Source organism: Bombus vancouverensis, chromosome 17 (assembly GCF_051014615.1).
Source record: "Bombus vancouverensis nearcticus chromosome 17, iyBomVanc1_principal, whole genome shotgun sequence".
Lineage (NCBI taxonomy): Eukaryota > Metazoa > Arthropoda > Insecta > Hymenoptera > Apidae > Bombus > Bombus vancouverensis.
The window spans coordinates 1,703,216-1,731,132 of record NC_134927.1 but is presented as its reverse complement, the minus strand read 5'-3'; the positions used below and the strand labels follow the sequence as shown (position 1 = coordinate 1,731,132).

At 33.4% G+C, this 27,917-nt stretch overlaps 1 protein-coding gene across 8 annotated transcripts; it reads left to right on the top strand.

Moving 5' to 3' along the window:
* The first annotated feature begins 101 nt into the window (after positions 1-101).
* Positions 102-26,972, top strand: LOC117162014 (GDP-D-glucose phosphorylase 1-like). Of its 8 annotated transcripts, XM_076625843.1 has the most exons (7): positions 734-789; positions 1,297-1,450; positions 2,224-2,321; positions 5,816-6,096; positions 9,970-10,072; positions 20,375-20,690; positions 26,266-26,972. In XM_076625843.1, the coding sequence occupies exons 2-7, from the start codon at positions 1,348-1,350 to the stop codon at positions 26,382-26,384; spliced, it is 1,020 nt and encodes a 339-aa protein (XP_076481958.1). In that variant the 5' UTR covers positions 734-789; positions 1,297-1,347; the 3' UTR covers positions 26,385-26,972. The 8 variants fall into 8 exon arrangements, with proteins under 8 accessions (XP_076481961.1, XP_076481962.1, XP_076481958.1 ...); XM_076625846.1 differs by lacking the exons at positions 734-789; positions 1,297-1,450 and adding an exon at positions 102-236; XM_076625847.1 differs by lacking the exon at positions 1,297-1,450 and having other exon boundaries at positions 733-789.
* Positions 26,973-27,917: the final 945 nt, after the last annotated feature.

Below are 27,917 nucleotides of genomic sequence, written 5' to 3'. Positions count from 1 at the left end.
ATAAATGCACCCTGGTATTGTTGAGAAAAGTTAGGTTGGTATAATCGCTAGTTACTACAAGCTAAGTTGGTACGACTTCTAGCGACGCTCTTTTGTCTTAGAAGTCGACCACGTGTTAATTGACCAAGTGTATCCTGTGAGTTAAGACGTGTTGTACGAGGCGGAGAAATATATAGAGAAAATCGAATCTGTGTGAATCGATTAATTATCAACCCCAAACCTACATCAATTAACAGGTATGTCACCAACGAACTAATACATGACGATCTCAAGATACCAACAGTCAAAGAGGAAATAGAAAAATATAGCGACAGATATAGCAAAAGAGTCAACAAACACCGAAACCCCTAATCACTAGACTATTTGATACGTCGGATCAGATCCGCAGGCTGAAGAGACACTACCCGCTAGACCTAAACGCTAGATTCAATTAGTTATTTAAGTTAAGTAATATTTACTTATTTATAATACTTACTTATAAATTATACTTATCTATAATAAGTATTAACTTATTATAAATAATTAGCCATGTCACTGCGCCACGCCAGAAAAAATTACTGAAAATTCTCAATGCGAGAATTGATTGTAAATTTTAATAAATAAAAAAAAAAGAAAGAAAGGAATTCAAGTGTCCTTGGACATTTGTGCGTGTTTGATGAATGGGTATATGGATGTCGCTGGCGTGCTGTTTGTAACATAGCGTTGATACGCTTCTTATTCTCTTCCCTTATTTATGGTTTTCCACTATTCTATTCGGTTAGGCATGCATATTTTCGGAAGTCGGCCCTTGTGCGTGTTTGTAACGAATAGTTAATATAATCGACGTGCGCGTTTCCAAGCTTTAACAATGATTTTCATAACTAATATCAGATAGTAAAAATAATATTGAAAAGAAAATAGAAAAAAATTGTAATCAAAATATTCCCAAAGTTACAATAGAAAAAAATGTTCTCTTATATTTTTCAACAAAAGTTAAATCTAATACAAGATTTCATTTAAAATTAATAAAATTTCAAATTAGCATCAAAATGAAAAAATTAATTCAGAGATCAAACATTAAAATAACAATTTTTAAACTAATTATCTTTATTTACTTATACTTACTAGCTTTAATACTACCATGAGAAACTTTTAACAGAGATCAAAAAATTCAATATGAAATACAAATTTTAAATATAATTTAATGTCTTCTTTTAATTTCTTCTTTGTTAAATTTTGTATTATTAATTTTTTATTAATGTATTAACCCTTTGCACTCCTATGTCGAGTGTGACTCAACATCAGTTTTTATTTCAGGAGCTACTTTGTTGAGTCCCACTCGACATTCTTTCAGTTCCACCTTTTTTTATGAAATGTGCGAAAGAAAACAAGGATTGCATCCTGGAAATTGTTTCAAGATATATCATACGCCTAAAAATTACAAAATACAACAATAGTGTGAATAAAACTGGTATTTAAGTGAATTTGTTTCTTCCTTTATTTATTTAAATTGCCTTATTTTTTGGTTAAAGTAAATTTCAAATAAAACACTTAGAAGCGTTAGGAGATGCTGATAACAAAATTGAAATAAAATTTGGAGTGCAAAGGGTTAAACATATTTTCTAATATAATAAAGATATCATGCCTTAATTCTTAAAAAAAGTTGTATCATAACTTTCTTGTAATTAGTGTTACAGTAATACAATGATATTATTAATAAGATCTTAATGTAAAAAAAATTATGTAATACTATCATATTGTAGAGTAAAATACCTAAGATAAAAGATACAAAATAAATATTTAATATTATACAACACTTCTCACTTCATCTAAGTAATTATGATACACAAGAAAACAATAAATATAACTAGTTAATCTAAATATGGTATAAATTCATTTTACATGTATTGTATTCACTATTGCATATTCTAACTCACTGCATTATAATTTTTTTATCGTGTCAGTATCTTTTAATTTCGCAGGAAATCTATGGTGAAGTACATACATACATATGTATATATATATATATTACATAGAATATTAACTAGGTTATGTTTAGATCACCACATGGTTTATACCTAAAATAGGCTGTGGTTAGTTGTGCTAAATGATTTCATATTATTTAAATCTACATAACAAAATCCGACACAATCATGTCCTACAATTCTTCTACTGAAACGAATTGTGCTTGTAGTAAAGATATTAAAAAAGATGAGGAATCTAATTTTGATTTGGTTTTAAAAGAAAAGTGGATGGAAGCCCAGAAAAATGGAGTGTTTCGTTATATATTAAACATTCAAGATTCAAAAATATTGGAAGGCAAATATCACTTTTTAGTCCAGGTAATGTTATTAAATAATTAATTATAATAAATATTTGTTTAATTTATTTTCAAATATTTTTTAATTGTTACAATTTTGTTTAAGTAATATAGTAATTTACAGGATAAAATATTTTACATGTTTTTATTGTTCACTTGTCATATGTGTAAATGTATGCTTTAATTTTACCATCTCTTGCATAAATATTCATGAGATAATTTTCTAGTTCAAATTTTAATAATTACAAATATGTTTTGTGTATTAATGTCATTAATACAAAAGTACATGTAAATCTGGTTACATATGCTTATCTCTTTGTTTTAATACTCTCAAGTACATTTTGTTGATAACTTATAAAATAAAAATAAGCAGATAAAACAAAAATATTTACAAAATCAGTGATAATTTACAAAAATAAAAATGAAATAAATATTATGTAACTGTAATTATATCTAATAATATAATATAGATAATATTGTTTATTCTAGGAATATTTATAAGAGTAAAATTATATAAATTAATTTTATAGTGCAAAATCATATATAAAATAACAGTTAAAGAAGTAGCAATGAATATATATTTGTTATTGTCAATACAATATCAGGATTGTTTATTTATTAATCAATGTATTATACTTTTAGGAATATATATCTATTGATGAACTAAAATTATTTAATGTTTTATGATTTATAATTATGAGAATCATAATGTCTCTCGCCCCTATTGTATTTCAAAGAACTTATAATCTTTTAACACATTGGCATCAGAGCATTTAGAAACTAATATATATATATATATATATATATATATATATATATATATATATATATATTAATAATATATATATATATATATATCATTTAGATTCTAGCAAAGGAATTCAAATGACATATATGTGAGTCACGGTGCTAATGTGTTAAGTTACTCTAGTATGACTTAGTTAATATAACTGTAACACAATGAAAGGAAAAAAACAATTCTATTGATTCATATATATGTAAATTCATCAACAAATAACATGGGAACTGCAAGACATTTGTATTACTGATTTAGTTAAAATTCTGCATATGGGAAGATCCTCACTCTGCAAAAGTATTCCATTATAAGAGCAAAGGTCAAATATACAAGATATATACAATATATATAATCAAAGATATATACAATCATAAATATAACATTGTCTTTTTTTGCATAGTAAATAAATTTGCAATACTGTAGTATTCAGTACTTTAATGCCCATAGGGTGCATTGTTAGAAAATTTAATATTTGAAAAAAATCATATTGCGCGCCATGGTACATTCATTGGAGTATACAATTGCTGATTAACCAGTTAGCTGTTGCGCCTTCTTTGAAAACTTTGAAAATTGTATACCTAAAATGTGTCACAGAAAGTAAGCGATGAAGTATAATGGCCAAATACAGAGTATGTGTGGCTGTTATAATATAGAATTAAGTTATAATGAAATGACTGTTTTATTTTTTAATTTTATTGCTGACATGAATTGTTATAACATGAAATATTGCCTTTTTTTGACGTGATGAGTATATCCGTCATAAATGGTTAAACATGCATCGCTGCTATAAATGTCACCTATTACTGAATTGTTGTGACTAGCATCTCGTTAACATCTTTTTGCAAAAAAGATTAACATGTGTGCGTTGCCAGAGTGTTAGTTGGCAAAATGAGTTGGTATTGATTTGAACAATGATGTGGTTACCTATGGCATGCCGAACCTACACAGTTTTGTCTATCTTCTCAGCATCGGACATTTATGGTGGCTGAGACTTTGTTGGAAGACTTCTGTACTCATAAGCTTGTACCTGTACCTGTATCTGTTTGCCAATAATATACTTTATCTCCCAATGGGATGTTGCACCTTCATTTGTACATTTAGTCATTAACCAGATCTTGGAATACTTGTGCCTTGTGAATATGACTTCCAGTAATTTAATCCATAAAAATTGTGGTTAAAAATTTGCAAAATATCTAAACATCATAAGAAATTGAAAATTAGTAAAATGGTAGCTTTTATCTAAAGCTACTTTTATCTAAAAGGTATAGCGAGTGAACGGGGTCAAAAGAGTCCTCCAACCAAATTTATGTAATGATGTGCCATATGATAGTACCAAAAAAACATCTTATATCAAATTTCAACTTTTTTCTCATCTAAAAAATAATTGATCTTATATTGAGCTCGAATTCACTCAACTACTTTGTAAGTCACATTATTGAACGATACTTCAAATTAACACAAATTCTAAAATTTCATACTATATTTATTATATATAGAAGGTATTAAAATATCCAAAACATAAAAGCTACTTTTTTGCGTGAAATTTTTGAGGAAATCGATTTTTGACACATTCACCACTGGAATATCTTATTAAAAAGCCTAAAAATCTATAAATTTATAAATTCTATAGTTCTATATATATTAGGTTATTCGAAAAGTTTCTTTCGTTTCATAAGGTGATAATACATGAACAACAATTTCTGTTTTATATTATTTTATTGAATTAGGTATGACACATTCCATTATATTTCTATTATTATGTTCGTGCATAATTCAATAAAATAATATAAAACAAAAAACATTGTGCATCTATTATTGCCTTATAAAACGAATGAAACTTTTCGGACAACCTAATATATATATGTAACTGTATGAATAGAATAGATCACGAGAGAAGAAATGTAATTTAGGACTTAGAAAATCGATTTTCCAGGTAAAATTTGTAGTGGATTTGTTATTAACTGTTCTTGTATTGAATTTAATTATTCTCAAAATAAACTCGATTTTCCAGAATCGATCGTCCGATTTATTCTAAGCATTTACATTATTACATATATATATAATCTGTAATTCTATAAATTTGTCATCTTTTACGAAAAGAAAATTGTCAAAAAGTTCGTAATGTTTGTAATATGCCACAATTTTCTACAGAAATTTTTTGTATGATGTTTCTCTTTGTTAACCTATTGAATAGTTCATCACCAGAGAAATGCGGTTTGGGAATCTCCTTAACCATGTAAATAAACCCCTTTGAATTATAAATACACTGAAATTCATCTGTTATTTAGAGAGATATACATACTTCCAGAAACTGCTAAGCCAGTAAATTGTTTAAGGTGTTATATACAAGGTGTTAAAAAAATTGGACAATATTTTATGTAAATCTAGACATTAAATCCAAAAATCAAAAAACAGATTCACAAAAGAAAAAATACATTATAAGGAGAAGATGAAGATAAATAGTACTTTATATAAGATTAATTCTTATATGTACTGATATTTTCTATTCATTAGACACAGGCATTAAATGTTTAAAATATTTAATGATTCAAATTTTTATAAAGGTTTTATATGAACAATCCAATTATATATTGTCCTCTGACAAAACATATACAAACTTGTTTTAATCATATAAAAATTTTCTTTATTATTAATAATCTTATAATAAATAATATTTATTTTTCTTAATATTTAATACTGACAATTTTTATTAATTTTAGCTAAATATTGATCGCGGTTATAAAAGAAGATCTCCAGAAAATATTATTTCGATGAACCAACCTTTCAATGGGAAAGACTTTAACTTTACAAAACTTGTGTCAGAAGAACAAATAATGAATTTAAATAATACAGACAAAGATGATATAATTGCAATTAATGCTAGTCCGATTGAATACTGTCATTCTCTGCTGTTGCCACAAAGATGTAAACAATTACCTCAACTTGTAACAAAGCATAGCTTATTGAAAGCTATTGAGTTGTTTTCCTTGAGTTTGTCTTCGTAAGTATATTCCACCTTTGAAGCAAAAGTACAGAAATTAAATCTTTAATTAATTTATAAATACATATGTTGATTGTTAAAAAATGCAATGTCAAAGGAAAGTTAATAAAACATACACAGTACTCTCATAAATTTCATTTTTCTTAATAATATTTATTAAGCATTATTCAGTTAATAAAATAAGATTATTGTAGTAATGCTTTATGAATAAAGAAGTAATTATTTTATGATTCTATTTTATTTTTGAAACTCTAATTGTTATAACATAAAACTTAATCAGTGATGCAATCCCAATTTAATAGGAAAAATAAAAATTTTGAAATTTTGGCATGATTTATTAACATTTTCTGACATTTAAAAATATTTACATTATAACTATTTACACTACTAATATCACATTGTTGTTTATAGTTTATAAGTATTTTCAATTAACCTTATTGTATCATTAAGAAGTATTGTATCATTTATTTATGTATTTCCACGCTGTTTGTTCTGTTTTGATCTGCTTGATTTTCTCCATTTCTTCTTCTTCGTGTCTTTTCTTTCTTTGTTTGCACCACTGTTTGAATGCCTTTTTCCCCTCTATGAGCGCTTCTCTACTGCATTTTCCTTTCATAAACTTTCTCACTTTCCTTCTTATCTCTCTTTTCCTCTCTTTCCACTTCTTGTCGTACCACACTTTCTCTCCCATGCCCCATTTCCTCATCTTCACTTTCTTCTTTGGCATTGCTTCGTTTATCTTCTTTTTGATTTCTGTCCACATTTTGTCTACTGTTCTTCCATTGTAGGTCCAGTCTTTACATTCCTCCAAGTATTTTTCCACACTTCCGTTTGTTCATTCTCTTTTCTCCTTCTCTTCTTCTTTCTTTTCCTCATTTTTTTGTAATTCCAGCCCCCTATTTCTATTTCTAACGGCATGTGGTCCGACTCTGTTCTTTTTCCTACTTCATGTCAATTATTTCTTCTGTCGCCTCCTGATTGCCAATCGCATAGTCTATTACTGAGTTTCCTCTCTCCCCAATATAGGTCCACTCCTCTCCTTCTTTATCTCTGCCATTGATTATCGTCCAGCCTCTCTCTTCCAGATACTTTAGCAGTGTTCTTCCTTCCATGTTTACTGTCTTGTCTTTTGTCTCCCTCTTTTCCCGTTCTTGCGTTCCAGTCTACGCTGATGATCATCACTTCCTCTTCTCTTCCGTCTACTCTTTCCTCTATTTTTTCCATGTCCCTTTTGTATCTTGATTATAAACCATCATTATTCTATATGTCTTGTCATTGTATATTATTTTTCTTTCAACTATATTATCACTTATTTCTTTATATTCTATTTCTCTTAGTTCTTTATTTATACCCGTTATTATCCCCCCCCCTTTGCACTTCCTTTTTTCCTTACTCTCATTGCTGTCCTGCATTTCCAGTCGAATTCTTTGGGCAGTCTATATTTTAATTTTTCCCCATTTGCCTTCCTTTATCCATGTTTCCGTGAGTCCGATCACGTCGAATGTCTTCAGATATTCCCACACCTCCCTGTTGTTGCTTATTAGCCCTGATACATTCCAGAAGTACGTTTTCGTCCCCTTTGTAACCCCCCTTTCCCCCTATTTTCATTTTTCTCCCCCTCTCTATCTTTCTTCTTCCAGCCTCTCTTCATTTTCGTTCCATCTGTACCATTTGTTTTCTATTTTTAGTTTCTTGTATCCTATCTTTACATATTCGCTCTTTTCCCTTCTTTCTCTGGCTACCCTTCTTATGTGTAACTGTACTTCCCTTTCTTTTCTCGTCAGATCTTCGTCTATGTATACACCCTTTTCCAATTTGCTTTTCTCCTTCGTTATCCGTATCTTTTCCTCCATCGATTTCATCGTCGCCACTATTATTGTGTTCTTGCCCCCCCCCCCTTTATCATATGTACTCTTTCTACTTCTGCCCCTATCTTCATTTTTTCGTTTATGAACTCCTTTACTGTCTCTTCATTGCTTCCTTCGTTCCAGTCCTTTAATTACTATGTTCCTTCTTCTTTTCTCTCTCTCTCTCTCTCTCTCTCTCTGCTCTGTCTTTCTCCTCCGCGATTCTTCTAATTCTGCCCAATGGTTCCTTCTTTTCCCTTTCCCACTCTTCTCTCTCACTTCTTTCCTCTTCCTCTTTCATTTCCCTCTTCATCTCCTCCACTTTTTTTCGAATATCCCTTTTATTTCTTTTATCATTGCCTTAAATCCTCTTTCCATTTTCTCTGCTTTTTCCATCATTACTTCCATTCCTTTCTCCCTGGCTGGTGTCTCTTTTTCTGTCGAGCTGTATTTGTCCAGTGTATTTTTGAAGACTGCCTTATTTCCCATTTTACCAGTGCTCCTTGGTCTTCCCTTGTTTGTCGCCATCTGCCGTTTCCCTACCTTACTTTGTTTTGCCGCGCTTCTGACCTCCTAACCTCTTCTTTTCTAGTTTTTTTTATTTATAGCTCTCTCTTGTTCTAGTCTTTTTTTTCGCTTTTCTTTTGCTTGCTCCTCGTATGCTCACTCTATATTTTCCCTTCTTCATGCCAGTTTGTGCGTCCTTTTCCTTTTTCCCTTCACACTTCACTTTTTCCGCAGAGGTCTCCGTCCGCGTGTTACCCTCGCTCCGAATCGAACCGAAAGTCCCACAAATCTTTCTTGTTCAATGATCAATTGGTAGTAGCTATTTATCAAACATCTTGCAACATAAAGTTAGTTGTGTAGCGGCACATGAGTCAGAGGACAATTCATATCATGTTGTTGTTTCGGATTATCAAGATCGTTAGGACACAAGTAATGTAAGAACAAATAGACTCCGGGAAAAACAATGTTACCGCTACGCATAACCGTCGAACAACGACGATTTAATCTTCCGACTCTCCCCCCCCCCCCATCGACCAGTATAAATAAACCGACGCAACCAAAAAGAGTTTAGTATCTACGAGTATTACGAGCATCTTTCTGTATGTAACGAGCGATCCAAGTGTTATTACGAGTTATCTACCAAGTTACGCGACGAGCATTTATCGAGTGTTTATCCGCGATTTTATTTTGCGATTTATACTTTGTGCTAAAGCCTCAGCGAATATAGGCTGTACATTAATTTATTATTTTAAATAAATTCGACGGTTACGACAACAAACGATAACCTCCAATAAATCTCACGGTCAAACATCCATATATACCTGTCCTCTACAGTTGTACCTTACTGATCAGAAGAATGGTGCGATTTACACAACTTTGAACGCTCAGCCAGACTGTGAAATGGCTCGACCCTGCCGTTGGTTACAGCACGCGATGTTGGAACTTAAATCATAAGGCAATGGATTAACTATCTTGGATTTGTGCAACATGCAACAATAAATGTCTTAACCGTTTGAGTCTCAGGTGTCGAAAAATCGCGAACAGCGTGCTAACGCTTGTCTTAATCGATTGCGAAGAGAAACAAGCGGCGCAATAGCACTCGTCATATTTGTTATTTTTATGACATAGTTTATAAATATTTCAAGTTTTGTTCAATAAAAATTATTGAGAAGGTAATAATGAAATACAGAATACAGTTCAAATGTACTGGGACCTTTCGACACAAAATCTAAACAGCGCGATCGCGCTGCTTGGCACTCAAACGGTTAAGTTTGTGATTTTATTGTTCAATGGAATCCAATTGTGAAATTCTGATCAAAGAAATAACATTACATATTTCAAAATCTAATCCATATTATATTTATACTTATAATAAAATAATATTTTTAATCTACTATTTTAAATAACCAAGAGCTTAAATATACTTGAGTTTTCGATATAAGATCTGCAGAGAATAAAAAGAATAATTGGAGTAAATAAATAACTAAAGCTTAACAATTTGATAATATGTTGTTTGCAGATATATCAGGGTGGCTTTTAACAGTCTTTGTGCTTTTGCATCTGTGAACCATCTTCATTGGCATTTATACTACTTGAGATGGAGGATGTTACTGGAATATATTGTAACTACATTTTTATTCTGTTATTCCTTATATATATATATCTTACTAGTCCAGTCGAGTTACATTGAATTAAATTAAATCCATTTCATTAAAAAAATTCTAATTATTGTTCTATCGCTTAATGTGGTCCTATTGACAATTGAGAATGAGAATCTGTTCAAGGTAAGAGATTATTTTCAACAATACATAATCAGAAGTGGTATAATTGTAAAAATCAGTCTCTTCTCTTACTTAGTTGCTTATATCTGGGGACTGAGTGGAGATAGAGGAAAATATTACAAATGAATGTTGTAGACCACCAACTGAACTGCAATTTGGATTAAAAAATTATCATTATCACACAAGAATATCTGTGTGAAAAATTAATAACTTACTGTATTAACAAATTATAACATGTGTTACAAAGTTTTATTCTTTTTAAAAAAACAAATGAAAACTTTAAAATTCATAATTTTGTAATAAATTTATTTTCAGGGTGGAAAGGAGGTGTTCAAGTATACTTATACTTAATTATAATTATATATATTATATAGTTGATTGAATGTTGAATGAGAGGGCCATTCTTTATTGATATTCTTGGTGTTTTTATATATATAGTGTATTGGGTAGTTGCTATGTCAAGGAATCAATCGATTGGAATAGGGCAGTCATCACGATGATCATGAGTATCAGGCTATTATTATAGACTATAGGTGCTTAATAAGAATGTTATGTTGCTATGATAGAGGGGACACATGGTAATCTGTTACTTCCAATTGTATTGATTTCTTTGTGACTTAAACATTCATAAACAATTGAAACATTTAATAAGATTCACAATAGGGAAATTTTATTTCGATTCCTTAGTACTTGCCTTATAAATAAATGGGATAACTCTAGAAATAACTAGAAATAACTACTTAACTTAAAATATCATAAATCAACAATTTCACATATCGTTTTCTTTTATTTTTTTTATAACTCGTGAAACCCATTTTATTTACTAAATATTGTAATAATGATAATAATGCACACGGTGAGCAAACCAAATTATACAGTTGTATGTACAAAGAAAATTTAAAAGAAAAGTTTTTAGTATTTATATGAACAAAATGATGAGTAGCTTTTGCATAAATCATTATTCGCTGTCATAAACAATAAGAAACATGAAAAATAAACATAATATGTACAATTATCGTGGTTAGAGGAAATGTAAGAAATTTTTTGACAATACAGTAGGACTACGTTTGTCCAAACGACTCGAGGAACAAGATCATTTGGATAATAAAAGTTCACTCGCTACCTCCAGCAGCTACTCTTATTATAGTAGGATAGTGAATACCGGAAGGTAGTGACTCTTCCTCTTCACATGATTACTTATCCCTTGAAAACTATTTAACTCTTATTACTATTTATTTGTATAATGGCTGCATGACATTCGTTTTGTATCAGTTACTACAAAATAAATGTATAAATAAAATTCCAAATAAATGAAGAGGGTAATGAAGTCGATTTATAATGCTCAGGTCTGCCACGATATCTTAACTTGATGCTTTTTCTCGGAGTGAAGTTTTGGCTTGACTTTCAACAAGCTCTTATCGAATTTTTAATAGAACACTGCGCTATACATAAGAAATAAAATTATTTATATAAATTATAATAAATGCTATGAATATGAAGCTAATGCAGAACAAGTGGTGAAAACAATAAATTATAATTTAATAAATTTATACGCTTGTGGTTTCCCTCCATGACAAGTTCAATTTGCAGCAAATTTGAAACCTGCAGTATATATCTAACATTTGGAGTAATACTCATTAAAAATATCCTCACACAAACCAGATCAGGAACTAAAACATATACGCAAAAACATACAAAATTGGCTAAAAACTCTAACATTTCCAGTTTTGGATTGTTCTGCACAAAACTTCGACCTCAGACCCACAGAAAATCTATAGGAATTATTAAAAAGACGAATGTGTGAATCGTATGTTCTACCGCTATCATCGCTCGCTCATCGAATTGCATAATAGAATTAATAGAAGCAACGCGAACGAAAATGAGGAAGAACAAGAAGACTAAAGTTGTAGGATGCAGAATACTGGGAAACGAAAAAGGCACTGGCAATATGTCTTGGAAAGACCAAAAAAGTAAAACAAGTATGACATAAGAAGAATATAAAAGTATAAAGAGCAGAAAAAGAAGAGTATAAAATATTATGTAAAGAAAAAGAAGAACAAAAAATATACGAAAAGATGAAAGAGGTAAGGGGTTGTAAAACGAAGGCAGAAATATGGGCATATGTTAATGGGAAGAGAAAGAAGAAAAGCAAGACAATTGCTCATATAAAGATGGAAGAGTGGAAATAACATTTCAATGACCTATTACAAGATAAACAAGGGATATGCAGGAGAAGTAGAAGAAAGGGAAATAGAGGATTAAATAGGAAGAATAAACAAGAGAAAAGCAGTAAGCAGAGACAAGATACAAAATAAAGCATGAATATATGGTGCAGGAGAAGCCAGAAGGAAACTAAAGGAAATAGTAAGAAGAATCTGGAATGAAGAAGACCTCTCGACAGATTGGAGAAAGGGAGAAATAACAACCATAAATAAAAATGGTAGTAAACATGAAGTAGACAACTACAGAGGGCTATTACCATTGAATACTGCATATAAGGTTTACGCAATGATGTTAAAAGAACAACCAATGAAAAAAGTAGAGAGGAAGAAAATACTCTCAGAAACACAACCAAGATTCAGAATAGGTCGATGCACGATAGATAACATATGTATATGTCGGAGATGAAAGAACACCGGAGCCTTTGGAATTTTGGATAATCCCGCAACATTGTAACCTAAAGTCTACTATAGCTGTAACTGAACAATTGTAGTTATTCAACCCGATTGTAATTGTTCGAGAGTTGTGATAATGAGCTTGGGCTCGAGGCGACAGTCAGTCGCCGAACGTAGCCGCGGTCACGGGATGAACGCTTTGCCTAACAAAGGTATGGAGTAATTCTATTGCTCTTCTTAAAAGAAATATTCGTGGCGACACGCGACAGTAAACATTCCAACGGTTTTTGTCCCGTGGCTCGCCACACGCAGACCCTATTCTTCGAGTAAGATGATTGCCAGATGTCGATGCGTCTCCGCAGTACATGTTCGGCTAGCCCGAGGGCCCGTTATAAATCTTAAGGTTTAGTTAACTAAAGTCCTTCAAACAGACAAACAGTCTTTGTCCCAACTACGGGAAGATAGGGGAGACATATTTTTCAACGAGCGGCGTCTCCCACTAGCAACTTTCCCTCGAGGGCGGCTAGCATCTTTTTCTAACCACCGATATGGAGATTGACCAATTAGCAGTAACGCCAATTTCCCTTACTTTCTGAACGAAGGCTTTTCTCGACGAATCCGATGATCTCGTGTCCTTAGACATACCCCATTATAGTTTTCCTCTGTGACATCATCGGGACGGGAAAGACATTCTCGCTCGCGATCTCATTGATGAAAGGAGTAGCTCTTTGCGACCAGTGAGTATTACGCGTCCGACTTAGATTTTGTGAGTACGTTCATCTATCATCCCGTCGACCGCGGATTCGTTATTGAGCCTAGGATCATTGTCATTAGTTTCTCGAGTACCTAATTACCGCGGTTACTTGTCCGGTTCTATAATAATCGTATTTGCACTAGTCAATGTCTTCTCTATTGCATAACGACAACGTGTAACCCAAACGAAGATTCGTTTCACGCCCTTAACCCTAATTCTAATGTAAACCCGACATATATATTAAAATGTATATGTAAATTCTATAGAATTCAAATTACTCGCCTTGTTACGATCGTTCGCGGAGAGACGCGGTCGCGAGGAAAACGCGTCAGCGAGAGGCGTAAATTCTCGCTACGATTCGGTTAATCGACGCCGCGAAGTAGTCGTTTCCCTGTTTCGGTTAAGATAACAGAGGTGGTTGAATGAGTATGACACAGTATAGTAAGTTATATTTCACCGTTTATTCCAACAACTTATAACGATGGCAGTTACGCTGGTGCGTATGTACGAGATGAGTGAGTGACTGATCTACGGGTGTGTATACCCGGTCGAAGGATGTTGACCGTTCGAAGGATGTAAAATCAGTACTCCCTTGGGAGACGATGCTGTGTCGGAGGAAAGCTAAGGATGGGTGTGTCTAGCGCACGGGACCATCGGATTTGTTCGTGACGATTTGAGTTAGGAGAGTGAGGGAGTAGGCTTCGTCGTTAATTGGTTAGACGAAGGGTCTTAACCGCGCTCGAGAGAAAGTGGTTAGTGGGAGGAAAGTTGCAGCGTACGTGAGAAAAACTAACTTCCCTTTTTCGCCGTGGTAGACAATAGTCTCTAGAAATTCCTCGGAAACAGATGTTTGTTTCGTTTGAAGGACCTTTTCTAGGAAATCTATGAGATTTATGGAAGGTACTTGAAACTATGGAGGATACGCTGCGAGTATCCGAAGACATCTGGTTGCCATATTGCCCGCGGTGTGTGGCCTGGGCTAGGTAGAGGGTTACGCGACGTAACATCTGGTTTTTTTAGCTTTCTCAAGCACTGAAGCTATCCACAGCGTATAGACAATAGACTGGGACGAAGACACACAGTAGACAGGCTCAGATTATATTCCTACTTATACTTACACTTCTGTATTAAAATATATTTTCTACCATACAATTTATCTACGCGTTTTATTTTTCTCATTTTTACGAGTTTTTGGAAACCGAAGACTTAGAGAACATCTGATTACACAATTGCGATTGTTAGTCATCCAAGATGGAAATTACGGTGGATTGTAACCAAGATGGAAGATAGATAAATAGTTATATTGAAAGGCAAGAGTCTCATGCAAAAAATGTAAAAGATGACACTAAAAGATAAATCTCACAGAATCTTGGGACATGTAATAGTTTTAATTATTTAAATACGACATGTAAGAAAAACTTAGTTGAGGGAATGCCAGAAAATTGTGAACAGAATAGAATTGAAATGTGGAACCTGCATCCAGAATAAAATGCACATTTTGCCTTTCCAAAATAACCGCAGTAAAGCACACGAAATTTTAGAATTGGTACATACCGATTTAACCCTTTCGCTGCTACGGGCGACTACAGTCGCTCTGCATAAAATGTCACTGACGTACTATGGGCGAAATAATTGCTCTTTGTAAAATGCCGTGTACTGTACATACGACGAGTGATTGAAGTTATTACACATCACGTATCTTACTCTGGACACGTAGCATTAGTATTTTGTTTTGCCTCATTTCTTTCTCGCGGACGAAATACCTCAAACACTTCAACTGAATCTGGAAAAGATACCAGAGAAATTACATGGACTAACGAATCATTCCGGCCAAATATTCATAAATTTAATTGTGAGCATTCGGGAATAAAAATATCAATTAGTTATTCGGCACCAGTTTTAGATTTTTTTCAATTGTTCTCTTCTGAAAATTTTATAAATTTCATTGTTGGCACGACAAACGATTATCGGAGCAGAATTGATCAGGATGCTAATGCGATAAATTCCAGAAACAATTCTCTTCCAGAAATTTGTTGCTTTCTCGCCATCAAATTATTAATGCCACGAAATAAAAAAGTGTCATATTGTGAATATTGATCTAACGATGAATTGTTCAAGAGCAAAATTTTTGGAGGAGTTATGAATACAGCAATAAAATACGGCAAATTTGCGATACGCCCAGACAAAGTTTTCAGAAGGCATTTTACCCTTTCGAAAACTTGTACCTTGATGAGGATTTACTCCTTTGTACAGGAAGGTTATCGTTTAAACAATACATTCCCTCTAAAAAAAAAAAAAAAAACAGATTTGGGATAAAATTTTTTATTTTATGTGATACCCAATCTGGGTATGTACAGGGTCTTATTATTTATAGTGGATCATTGAGTACTGTAAGCAGCGAAAATGAAATTATCTGCGAATCAAAGACTATAGTCGTGTAACTATTGAAACCTTATTTAGGCAAATTATCTAGATAATTGGTACAGAAGCCCAGCACTTTTTATCTTTTTATATAAAAATGGAACTAATACCTATAGAACTGTAAAGGAAAGGCGAAAGGGCACTCCAATTACCCAGAAAAAATTAAAAATGGGTGAAGCGAGTTTCCGCTCCTCAAGTCTTTTATTAGCAATGAAATGGTGTGACAAGAGGGAAGTGTATATGTTGCGTTCTTTCCACAATGAAAAATTTGTTCACACGAAACGTCATTATCACACGCAAGAAATGATTAAAAAAGCAGAGCGTATTGTCGATTATAGTCGGTTGATGAGAACTGTGGACAAAGCAAACATGGTTATAAACACCATGCATTCAGAACGAAAAAGTATGAAGTTGTATAAAAATATTTTTATTATTTAATAGATATGTGTGTTTGGAACTCTCATTGTTTATATGAATTAAAAACTGACAAACAAATATCAATGGCAAAATTTCACCTGGAATTAATTCACCAACTTTTAAGTCATTATATACAAGGAAATAACAATAACATTTCAATAGTTTTGGCACGGCGGCTCGTTCAGCGGGAGCGCCTCGCCGGAGAAACCTCCAGTGGCGAAAGGATTAAATGGGTCTCACACTAATACCGGATATGATGGATCAAAATATTTTTTGACATTTATAGGCCACTACAGTAAAGGCGCATAGATCTATACATTGAAATCAAAGAGTGAGGTTTATAATTGTTTCTTGATTATATAAATAAAGTTGGGTTTTCGGTTCGGTTCGGAGCGAGGGTAACACGCGGACGGAGACCTCTGCGGAAAAAGTTAAAGCAAAAAAGGACAGGAACTTAAGTAACAAATCAGAAGGGAAACTTGATGATAAAGGAAATGGTTTGAGACAGTCAGAACGGGAAAGAAAGAAACCTCAAAGATACGGCCAAACGAGCTCATATCTCATTTACGTGAATGTAGTTAGCGCAGATAGTCCTAAAATCCATGAAGAGACTTTAAGTGAGATGGCAGAGATTCACAGAAAGAAGCAATGGATCGAGAAATGAATTGTTTAATTAAAGATAAAACTTGACAATTAGTAGAGAAACTAAAACACAAGAAAATATTATATTTGAAATGGACATATACGAATAAATCTGATAATCGTCAGAGAGCGAGACTAGTTGTTCGAGGCTTCCAACAAAAATAAGTACAGGAAGATTTATACTCTCCAGTAAAAAAAATGCAGGCGTTGAAATTACTATTATTTTATTGCTGTCAATATGGTTCAATAATTATGCAAATGGATGTAGAGACAGCATTCCTAAACGGAGCTGTAAAGTCGGAAATACTTGTAAAACAATCTATGGGTTACGACGACAAAAGCGGGGAAGTATCTAAGTTATCAAAGGCATTATATGGATTGCGTGAAAGTTCAAGAGCTTGGTATGAGTGTTTCGACGATTATATGAAAAAATTAGAATTTCAAAGAAGCGAGAGTGATTCTTATCTCTATGTAAAGTATGAGATCAATGATGTATACTTAGTTCTATTCGTAGATGACTTATTCATATGTGGGGAAAAGTTAAAGGAAAATCGATGAGGTTAAAAACAAATTGTCAAACAACTATCACTAATACAAATTAGATACAACTATCACTAATTTTCCTCAGCGACAGCACCATCATCACCGAAGGATGATAGTTTTCCAATCTTCAATCGGTCAACATCGTAACTTGCTAGTGACTCTTTCCGTGTATACTAAACACTGGAAATAAATCAACTAAACACAACATTACTCTGCATCTTAACTTGCTAGCTTCTCTTCATGTACAGAGTGCAAATAAATCAACTAAACGTACTACTACTCGGTATCTTTAATTTACCTCCACCTTGAGCGTTAATATCGTTCACGGTTTGTGATATCAAGCGATCAGTTGCAACCTGACTGATCGCCAGTTATTTGAGACTTCGCATCAAAAACATCAAGAGGAAGAATACAAATGAATAACGTAATAATGAAGAAAATAAGGAGTATTATTGCCTTGTATACAATAATTCGTATAATTTCAGCAAAGCAAATAAAAAGTACGCCGCGGGGTATAGGACGATTGTAACATTCTCTTCGATTTCCATCTTTTTATTAACCCCTTAACCTACAACTGCGGGCATAGCCCGTAGTACGATAATCGGGTCAAATGTAAACGGGCAGTGGTATGATGTATGATGATCGGGCCAAATATAATATATAATGTAATATATAATAGCTTGTTTACGTTTTCGGTCCAAAATTCTCGAACGTAAATCGTAGGTTAAGGGGTTAATAGCTTGGATATTACTTCTCATAAAGCGAAATTGCTGTCACTCGATAATGTCATGTAGCTATGTAAGTTTGTGGTATGAAAGATTTTGTTGCAAATATAATAGCTTTTGCGTAATTTAAAGTCAAATTGTTGCTTTCGCCAGTCTTCCGCGTCGCTGAAATATTATTGGTAGACTTGAAATTCTGGAAGTTTGGTTCCAATATTTTGAAAACGGAAATCGGCTGACTTCTTCGTGGTTGCTGGTTATACCAGGAGAGAAAATACAAGAGATGTTGAAGTAATATCATGATTCTTCAGCAATGGAAGACTTTGGTTTAAATAAGACTTTAGTTAAAGTTTGACAACAGCTTTACTACGTTTGTTTAACTATCGCGATAAGGGAGCTGAGCCCCTGAATATATATGTCGGAGATGAAAGGAAAACCGGAGCCTTCCCTTTGCAATTTTGAGAAAGTCTTCTAATGCTTTAGCCTAGATTTTATCATAGCTGTAATTAAGCAATTGTTGTCATTTGTAATTGTTCGATATTTGTGATAGCGAAAGTGGGTTCGAGGTGACAACTGGTCGCCGAACGTAGCCACGGTCACGGGATAAACGTTTTGCCTGATCAAGGTGTGGATCGGTTGTATTGTTCTCCCTAGAAATCACATAGAATTGTACTTTGGAGATGTCGATATAATGGGACACACGTTGTGTTACGAATCAAACTCCAGACAGAAACTGCCTAGCAACGGCGCTTGGATCTTTCTCGATGCCTCCAGCGAGCATATAACAAACAAATGCAGTTGTATAGCGAAAAAGATTTTCATCAGATATTCATTCGTGTGATCGCCTTGGAAAGTGATACATCGAGCAATTTACCGAGTGTCTCAGCAATCGTATTTTTGTGTTTAAAATTATTCTACGCATAGTAAAGAGTTATCCCGTTGACCGTGGATTCGTTTGAACTCCGGAACATTGTTAATAGCGTAAATTAAATTCATTATTCGTAAAACATATCAATCTCATTATTCGTTAAATTCATTATTCGTAAGACATATTATTCGTTCCTCTTATTATTCGTTTAACTTATTATTCTTTAATCTAATCATTAGTTAAACTTATCGTTTGTTAATCTTATCATTCATTAAACTCATTATTCATAATATTTTGTAAAATCTTGTATATTCGCGTAAATATAATTTCTGTTTCGTAAAACAATGGCTAATTCAAACGAAGAATCGTTACGCGCCTTAAATTCTAATGATAACCCGACATATATAAATTGTTTAAAAGCTTCTGACTCGCTATTTGCAGCATTCTCTGTGAAAAATAGAAAATATGTAATAAATATATGGTTATTAATGATATAAAAATTATTTGTGGGACTAAATTTATCATCCCAAGTAAAAGAAATTTGTAGCTGCACCTCCTATTGTAAATGGTGTAGAAGAAGATAGACATCTGCTCAAGTATTTATTTTGGATGTATAGAAACATGCTAACATGTAATTAGGAAAGTCTCTCAGAGAGTAAACTGATTTTCAATTGTAATAATTTTAACAATACTATTTCATAATTTGTTTCGTTACAATCTTCTTTTAAACTTTCTTACTACAATCATTTTTATTACTCATCCAGTATATTTTTTGACATATGTGGAGAGTATTAACAGAAAAATGCAACTTAATCTAATTAATATCATTAACGAGAACAATATAAAACAATCATTTTATCTTTCACTTTTCTTAATTACATTTTAATGGTGAAGATAATTAACAATTGATATATCGTTACGTTATTGATATATAACGTCACGTGTTAGTCTAACTAATTGTAATGTCTATCAGATATTAAACCTTCTTGAAATAGATGCCGGAAAATTTAAATAACAATTATCATATGTTACTGATGGATAAAAGGCTAAATTCTTTGCTTATTTATTGCAACTTTTGTAATTTTCTTTTCAATATAATTTCGTTAACACTGATATTTGTTATTGTATAACATTATTATCTACACTAGTACTATTTTTCAGGATCTTGAAGAACATGCAGGGCCTATACAAATATTAAGAAACTACCCAGCAAAAGGATTTTGTATAAAGTATTCCAATGTCCAGAATATGGATGACTTTGTTAATTGGGCATTTTTGATAATAGACTATTTGCAAAATAAACAAATAGCACACAATATATATATTACGAGAGGTAAATCAAATATTAAAGAAAATAAAGAGGAGTACAGAGACGTAAGAATTTATATTTGGGCCAGAAAATCTACTCAAGGTGCAAAAGATATTCATGCGTTTAATCTGGCAGCTTGCGAACTTTTTGGACACTTGTCAATAAAATGTGAGTAATTGTTAGTATATATACGTATATATTCCTAATCATATTCTTATCAGTTTCCTAGTATATTCATAAAAAATTATTGTTCATTCATATTATATTTTATACTTAGTAGCCACAATCTATAATTTTTTAAAAATGATACCTAAGTTAATCTATAACTTGTGTCGAGATGAAAATAAATTAACAAAATGGTATCCCGAATAAGATAGAAAACTTTTCGGAGATTTTAGATTACGATAGCAAATACGTTATTATTTTCTTCACGTATCTGTACCTGGCGCGAAGCCTTACCAGGTGCGGTTTTCATAAGCACAAAGTTGAGGTACGTTCAAACAACGCGCTATAGTTATTCCGTTGTGACCACAGCTACCTGTATGCGGATCCAGTTGCAGGATCTGCAACCATTACAGGAGACCGCTGTCAGAGGAAACGTGCTGCTCACACGCTGATGTTCCGCAGTTGTAGAAAATCTCGAAAATGTGGTAGAAATTCATTTCCTATGGAAATTTCACTTGAAACATTCACTTGGCAATATTGAAATAGGTCGGTCGTAAATTATAATATACCTCAAAGAAAAGACTGAATTGTCAAACTGCAAAAAAGCTACTTCACCTCCGATTTTTCCTACATACGTAATCGACGGTCTCGCTTAGTTTCCGAGATATTCGCAAAAAATGATCGGTACAATGAACTCAATCCATAGCTGTGTGTCCATGGCAGCGTATTGCGCGTTAGTATCGATGGGCTGTAAAAAATGTTTATTATTGTTGAGGTTATTTGATGTATAAACAGAGAAACTCGTGGATGAATTGTAAGGTAGAAATATATTTTAATGCAGAAGTGTAATTATAAGTAAGAATACAATTTGAGTTGGTCCAGATCCGCACGCTAGCTGTGTTACCCAATAACTAAAAATCCCGAAGCCAACGTCGCCTGTATACTGTTTATGGTCTGACTTCGTCGCAGTCTTTTGTCTATGGCTTTGTGGCGGCACTCGACAACAAATACCGTCACTCGACAGTAACTACAACCGGACCACGGTAGGGCAGTGGTTAGCGCCTTAGGTTACGAAAGTTCGGGACCCGGGTTCGAATCCCAGCGCCCGTGTCCTATTTTTCTTCCACGCATCTAAATTAGAAGAAAAATAGCAGTACCTCAGCAGCCACATCTACAGCGAGCGCTAAAAGTATCACGGACAACAACTACATCTCAGCTTCAGTGCTTGAGAAAACTAAAAAGACCAAATTTTTTTTTCTTTTCTTTTTTTTTATTTAATTGTTTACATTCACAATTTGTCCAGTTTGGATATTTGGTAGAGTTTTTTTAGCTGTTAGATTATCATGTGGGTGGCTGCCCCCAGTGGGATACCATTTCGTGTTGGTTAGGTTGTGTCCTTTGTGAGGTCTGTTGGGTGTTTCCTTTTAAGTCTTCTATCCATGTTTGAGGTGTTGATTGTTTCCACAGCTAGCCGGTTTGGGTGTGTTCCTATTCTTTCTTTATATTTTCCTGCGTGTCTGCTAATTTCCTCTATGACCGTTGGTATTCCCAGGTCCTTCTATATATCTTCGTTTCTAAGGTACAATGGGGTGTTTACTATTGTTCTAAGAATTTTAGCTTGTACTGTCTCTATTTTGTTTATATGGCTCATTGCTGCTGTCTCCCCATAGTGGTATTCCGTACGTCCAGATTGGTTTTATGATCGTTTTGTATATTTTTAATTTATTTTCCATGCTTAATTTCGATTTTCGACTTGTTAGCCAATGCATTTGTATCCTTGTTATCTGTATTCTGTCTGTTATTGATTTAGTATGCTGTTTTCATGCGAGTTGTGTTTCTAGGTGGAGTCCTAGCAATTTGACTTGCCTTGTTTGTATTATGTGCGTGCCGTTCAGTATAATGTTTGGTGGTATCTGTTTTCGCAGTGTGAATGTAACGTGGTTGCATTTTTCGGGGTTTGCTTTAATTTGTTTAACTTGCAGCCACTTTTCTATTTTTGTGATACGTTCTTGTAGTAATTTGACTGCTGTTTCTGGGTTAGTGTGCCTGACTAGTACGGCTGTGTCGTCCGCAAATGTCAGTATTTTGCTATTGGTAGTTGTTGATATGTTGGCCGTGTATAGCGTGTATAGTATTGGTCCTAAAACGCTTCCTTGCGTAACCCCTGCCTTGATGTCTTTGACTTCGGAGTACTTCGGAGTCCTTGATTTTTATTACGAAGGTTCTGCTACCTAAGTAAGATTTTATTAATTGGTATATTTGCTCCGGGAATTGTTTCCTGATTGTTTGTAGAAGGCTATTGTGGTTTATTTTGTCGAATGCTTTCTCTATGTCCATAAAGACGGCTGTACAGTATTGCTTGTTTTCTAGTGCTAGTATTATTTCGTTGACCAGTCTGTGCATTTGCTCTATAGTGGAGTATTTGTTTCTGAATCCGAATTGGTGATCCGGTATTAATTTTTCCTTCTCTATTATTGGTTTTATGCGATCGTATATTATTTTCTCTAGTATTTTAGAAAACACAGGAAGTAGTGATATTGGTCTGTATGATGTAGTTTGATGTGGGTCTTTGCCTGGTTTAGGTAACACTATGATCTGTGCCAGTTTGCAAATTTTAGGAAAGCATTGTGTTCTTAGTATTACGTTAACTATTATTGTAATTTGTCTTATCGCTTTTGGCGGACGGTTTTTCAAGATTTTGCCATTGATTAGGTCGATTCCTGGTGCTTTATTATTTTTTGTTTTCTCGATTATGTTTCTAATTTTTTGTGCTATTGTTTTGGGTATGGTGTAGTGTTTGTCAGTTGAGGTACTAGTGGTTTGCGCATCCTCGTCCGTATGACTATTATGGTTGCTTTTGTTGATATTATGTGGTGTAAATGTGTTGTAAAGGTGGATGGAAAATTCTTCAGCTTGATCTTCGCTGCTTTTTGCCCATGTGTTGTCTGCTTTTCTGATTAGTGGGACTAGTTTTGTTGGTTTCTTTATTTTTTTCGTAACTTCCCACAGGGAGTAGTTGGAGTTCTCGTGTGCAGAGAGTGACTCTATGAATTTTGTGAATTCGTTATTGTTGTGCACTTTTATTTTGTTTTTTTATTTCCTTTGCAAGTCTGTCTAGGTGTATTTTGTTTTCTCGTGTTCTATGTTTTTGCCATTTTGCTTTTGCTTTTCTTTTTTCTCTAAATTGTTCAAGTACGTCTGGTGGAATTATTTTCGTTTGTCTGTTGGTTGGTTCAGATATAGTAGTCGTCCATGCTGCTTCTTGGATAGTTTCTGTGAGTGCTGTTACTGCCTGTTCGATGTGTTCGGGTGTTTTCAATGGGATGTTGCAGTTGGTTTTGCTCTCGATTATTTCTTTAAAAGTTTGCCATTTGGTGGTTTTGTTGCGTAGTGTCTCTGGATTGTTGTAAAGTATTGGTTTGTTTCTGTATGTAATTATTATGGGTGTATGATCGGAGCTAATCTCGAGGCTGGGTGTTATTTTCAGTTATGTTAGACCAAATGTAGAGTTTTCTTAGAAGTGGTGGTGACCTCTTAGGAGTTGTGGTTGCGAAATTCTCACTATTTGTTTGACATAAGACCATTATTATGACAAAAATTGATAACATTTCTGTTTACGATTTTTTCAAAAATTTTGCTAATATTAGGAAAAAGTGATACGGACCTATAACTAACTGGGTCCGATTGATCCTTATTCTTCTTCAAAAGCGGTTTTATTTTAGCCACTCACCAGACTTTCTGAAAACGAGCTAGGCCTAAACGGTTATTAAACAATATTTCTGATGTAATTCCCAATATACAAGGTGCTTCACCTAAAACAGGCCACGTAAATATTTTCTCGATCTGCGATGATATGAGAATTACTTTCACGAAATTCAAGTGATTTCGAGAGATGAGCCAGATGTAGGAAACATTTTTTGTAGTGTCGTTTTTTAATGAAAATATTAAGGAACTACATATGAAATCATCGGAAAAATCTTACCTATTATATACCGCAAACCAGGACAAAAAGAATAAAAACAAAATAACGCATATGCAATACGTAATGTGTAAAGTACAATGTACCAAATTATTACAAAGAACATAAAAATTATGATATTAATGACATGTACTTCCACTAGTACGCTTAATCATTTCCAATATTCGATAGTCCATATTACAAATTAATTTTTGAAATATTGTAGTATAGTAACATTATTATATTGTTTGCCTCTCTTATATACGGCTCTTGATAGCATTCCGACTAAGTTTTTGGAAGTCCGGGCAGCGTGAATACCACTTTAGTCTCCAATCCTTTTGTCGAATGTTGAAAGATAACATTTTCTTCGTGACTTTCTTAAAGGATCGTAATCAAACAATCATCTACTAACTCTATGTATTGTTCTGAATTTATTCTTATAGAGATCATACAAATTGGTGCTTTTTGGAAATAACTGAATGTAATCCACATCATCAAACTTCCTTCACCGAAATTTAACCAAAGAGTGTCAATAATGTTTAAATCTGCCTGGACTGACTAAATTAAATTTTTTTTCATCAGAAAATGTAATATCTTTTCACTTCTCACGCTATGACATGTGATTTTGAACGAATTCCATTCTTACTCTTTTATGCTCCTGCTCAAAAGGTGGTTTCAATGATTTTTTGGTCTACTTTAATCTTCTATTTTGCCACAATATTTTTTAGGCACGTTGTGCGATCACCGGAAAGTCCAAAATTCTTGTCACTTCGCTGGCTCTTTTATTCCCAATAACAATTTCTTTGAATATTCGTAAACGATCTTCTCTTGTTAATTTAGTATTGTCACCAGTATTGTGGTTTTTACCGTACTTCTTAGGCATTTCCAGGGAATTGTAAATAGATGCAGTGGACTTATTAATTTTTGTAGAGATCTCTCCGATATTTAAGTCAACATCGTGATATTTGCTGCCGTTGTCACGTGGAAGAACAGGAAATCACGAAATCAACAGATCACTGTCAAGATCAATGTCAAAAAACATGATGTAGTATTAGTTCTTAATTTACATAGTAAGTGAATGTAGTAGTTATAGTTAGTTATTACTGCACAGCGGTATATTTCACAAGTGGAAGAATAATTTGTTGTTATTTGATTGCTGAAAAATTTGATTCGCCACATTTATGGTTTTAATGTGCGTTAATAAACAGTCAGACAATAATCACTTACTTTACATTTTTCTTTGAAACGTAAACGTTCTGTAGATTACGATGGAACTTTTATACTAGTTTTTAAGAGAATGATTGGGTTATAACGTATGATGATATCGATACATTTTATCCCCATTAGAAATACGAAGGTTTGTAATCATCTGTAAAAGTATTGTTTAACTTTTTTAATATTCAGTATGATGAAATAGCAAACTGTCTATATCATTAATTACATAATTATCGCATGAAAAAATAAAGCGCCGTATTTGTTTATTTTTGACGCTTTTGTTATTAATGTGCAAGTGGATGATTAGACATGTTTATTAATTGAATATTGGTTATTAATTGGAATATCTCTTTGTAACTTTAAACCAGGATAAATAATTATCATTTCTCTTTATGTATGTTACAGCCAAAGAGGCATACGAGAACGTTACGGAGGAATATGTAACACGCGCTTTGCGAGAGGCAACTGAAGAAACTTTCTCTTCCGTCGCTGCTGAAATTAAAGCGTTAGTAGAGTCCCAATAAATGCAGCTGCAGTACAAAAACAGACAGTGTAATACTTTCGAAATCTATAACTAAGCAAAAGCATATAAATTTGGAAATGGAGAAAACAACGCGGAGCTAAAGTAGTGTCCCCAGTAACATTATGCTTAAACCATTTTATATTTGCGAACTATATTCGGTTATCTTTAAATTAGCAAAGAGAAATTGTTTCCAAATCCAATTTCGCCGTTTGAGAGATGCACATTCATATACATATACATATACATATCTCTGTCATAGTAACATAACATTCCTATTGAACGTAGCAACCGCGATTCGCACGGTGTCAATTCAGACCACTCGTGTTCTGGTATAGGCAAATTAAAACAAAATTGATGTAATATTACAACTTTACTGTGTACATTTTTTCATTAGTATAAACAACTATTACTATAATAATGTTGAAGAAAATATTAGGTTGGTGTGATTACTAGTTCCTACATGCAAAGTTGGTACGACTTCTAACGACGCTCTTTTGTTTTGGCGTCCGCCACGTGTTAATCATCTGAGTGTATCTGGTGTGTTTATATGGCTGTACATGGTGGTGAAATACAGAACGTAAAAGCTGAATCTGTGTGAATCAATAAATATCAAACTCCAAAACCTATTTAATAACAAATAATATAACAAATTAAGTAATATGCTGTAGACTGTAAAAAAACAATAATAAAATGTATGTTTATATTAACACGTTGAATGCCATGGTGGTTGTCACGTAAAATAGAAAGAAACTTAAGAAAGAAAGGAACTTTATTTTTTTCTGGTTTACAATACACTTCCGAGCTCTAGGCGTGACTGTTCAAGACTGACTTGGATGATTTTAGGGGGAGTATTTAAATTCTTTTATTCGTGGGAGTGGGAAAAGGCTTCGATCATATATTTCTGAGAACGGGTAGAGTGACCGGATGCTACCCCGGTAGTCACTCATGCTAAGGCGCTTGGAATTTCGCTATCCTATCGTTTTGTTTAGTCGGATTTCATCTGTGACATTCCCCCCTTCTTAGATTGAACTTGGTCCCTCAAGTTTTCTTCAGAAGATTTTTGTGGAATCGGACTCGGCGTGGCTTGAAAATCACAGCTGATTCCTCTTCTTCTTCGAGGTGGTATGAGTTGGTCGGGATATAGATGTCGGATGTTGCGACCGGGGCGCTTGGTGCTGGTGCGGATGTCCCATTATGGCTGTTGATTACGGTTTCATTTCTGCAGCAAAATAAATTGATACATAAACTATTCGGTATACATTTGAATACTCCTATCTTGTTTAATCCGTATATATCTAGCATGCCTGATGCTATGTACCCCAATATCTGGAGCGTGGTTAGCACCCAATACTGTATACTTTTGATTCTATGTTCGAAATTAAGAGTTTTTATCTCGTCGCCTATTTTATAGATCGTGGTCTTATAGTCTTGTAAATTATCTATTACCTTTGATGCTCGCTCGAGTTTGTCTAACAGATTAGTGAAGCTATCGTTTGTTTTGAGCGCTAGGGTTTTAGTTTTGATTTCGCATTTG

What these genes read in the sequence shown, in the direction of transcription:
- LOC117162014 (XM_076625843.1), top strand. Translation starts at nt 1,348, where the DNA reads ATGAAATGTGCGAAAGAAAACAAGGATTGCATCCTGGAAATTGTTTCA. An exon ending in AATATCACTTTTTAGTCCAG is followed by an intron (nt 2,322 to 5,815) that starts GTAATGTTATTA and finishes TATTAATTTTAG; the next exon opens with CTAAATATTGATCGCGGTTA. An exon ending in GGATGTTACTGGAATATATT is followed by an intron (nt 10,073 to 20,374) that starts GTAACTACATTT and finishes ACTATTTTTCAG; the next exon opens with GATCTTGAAGAACATGCAGG.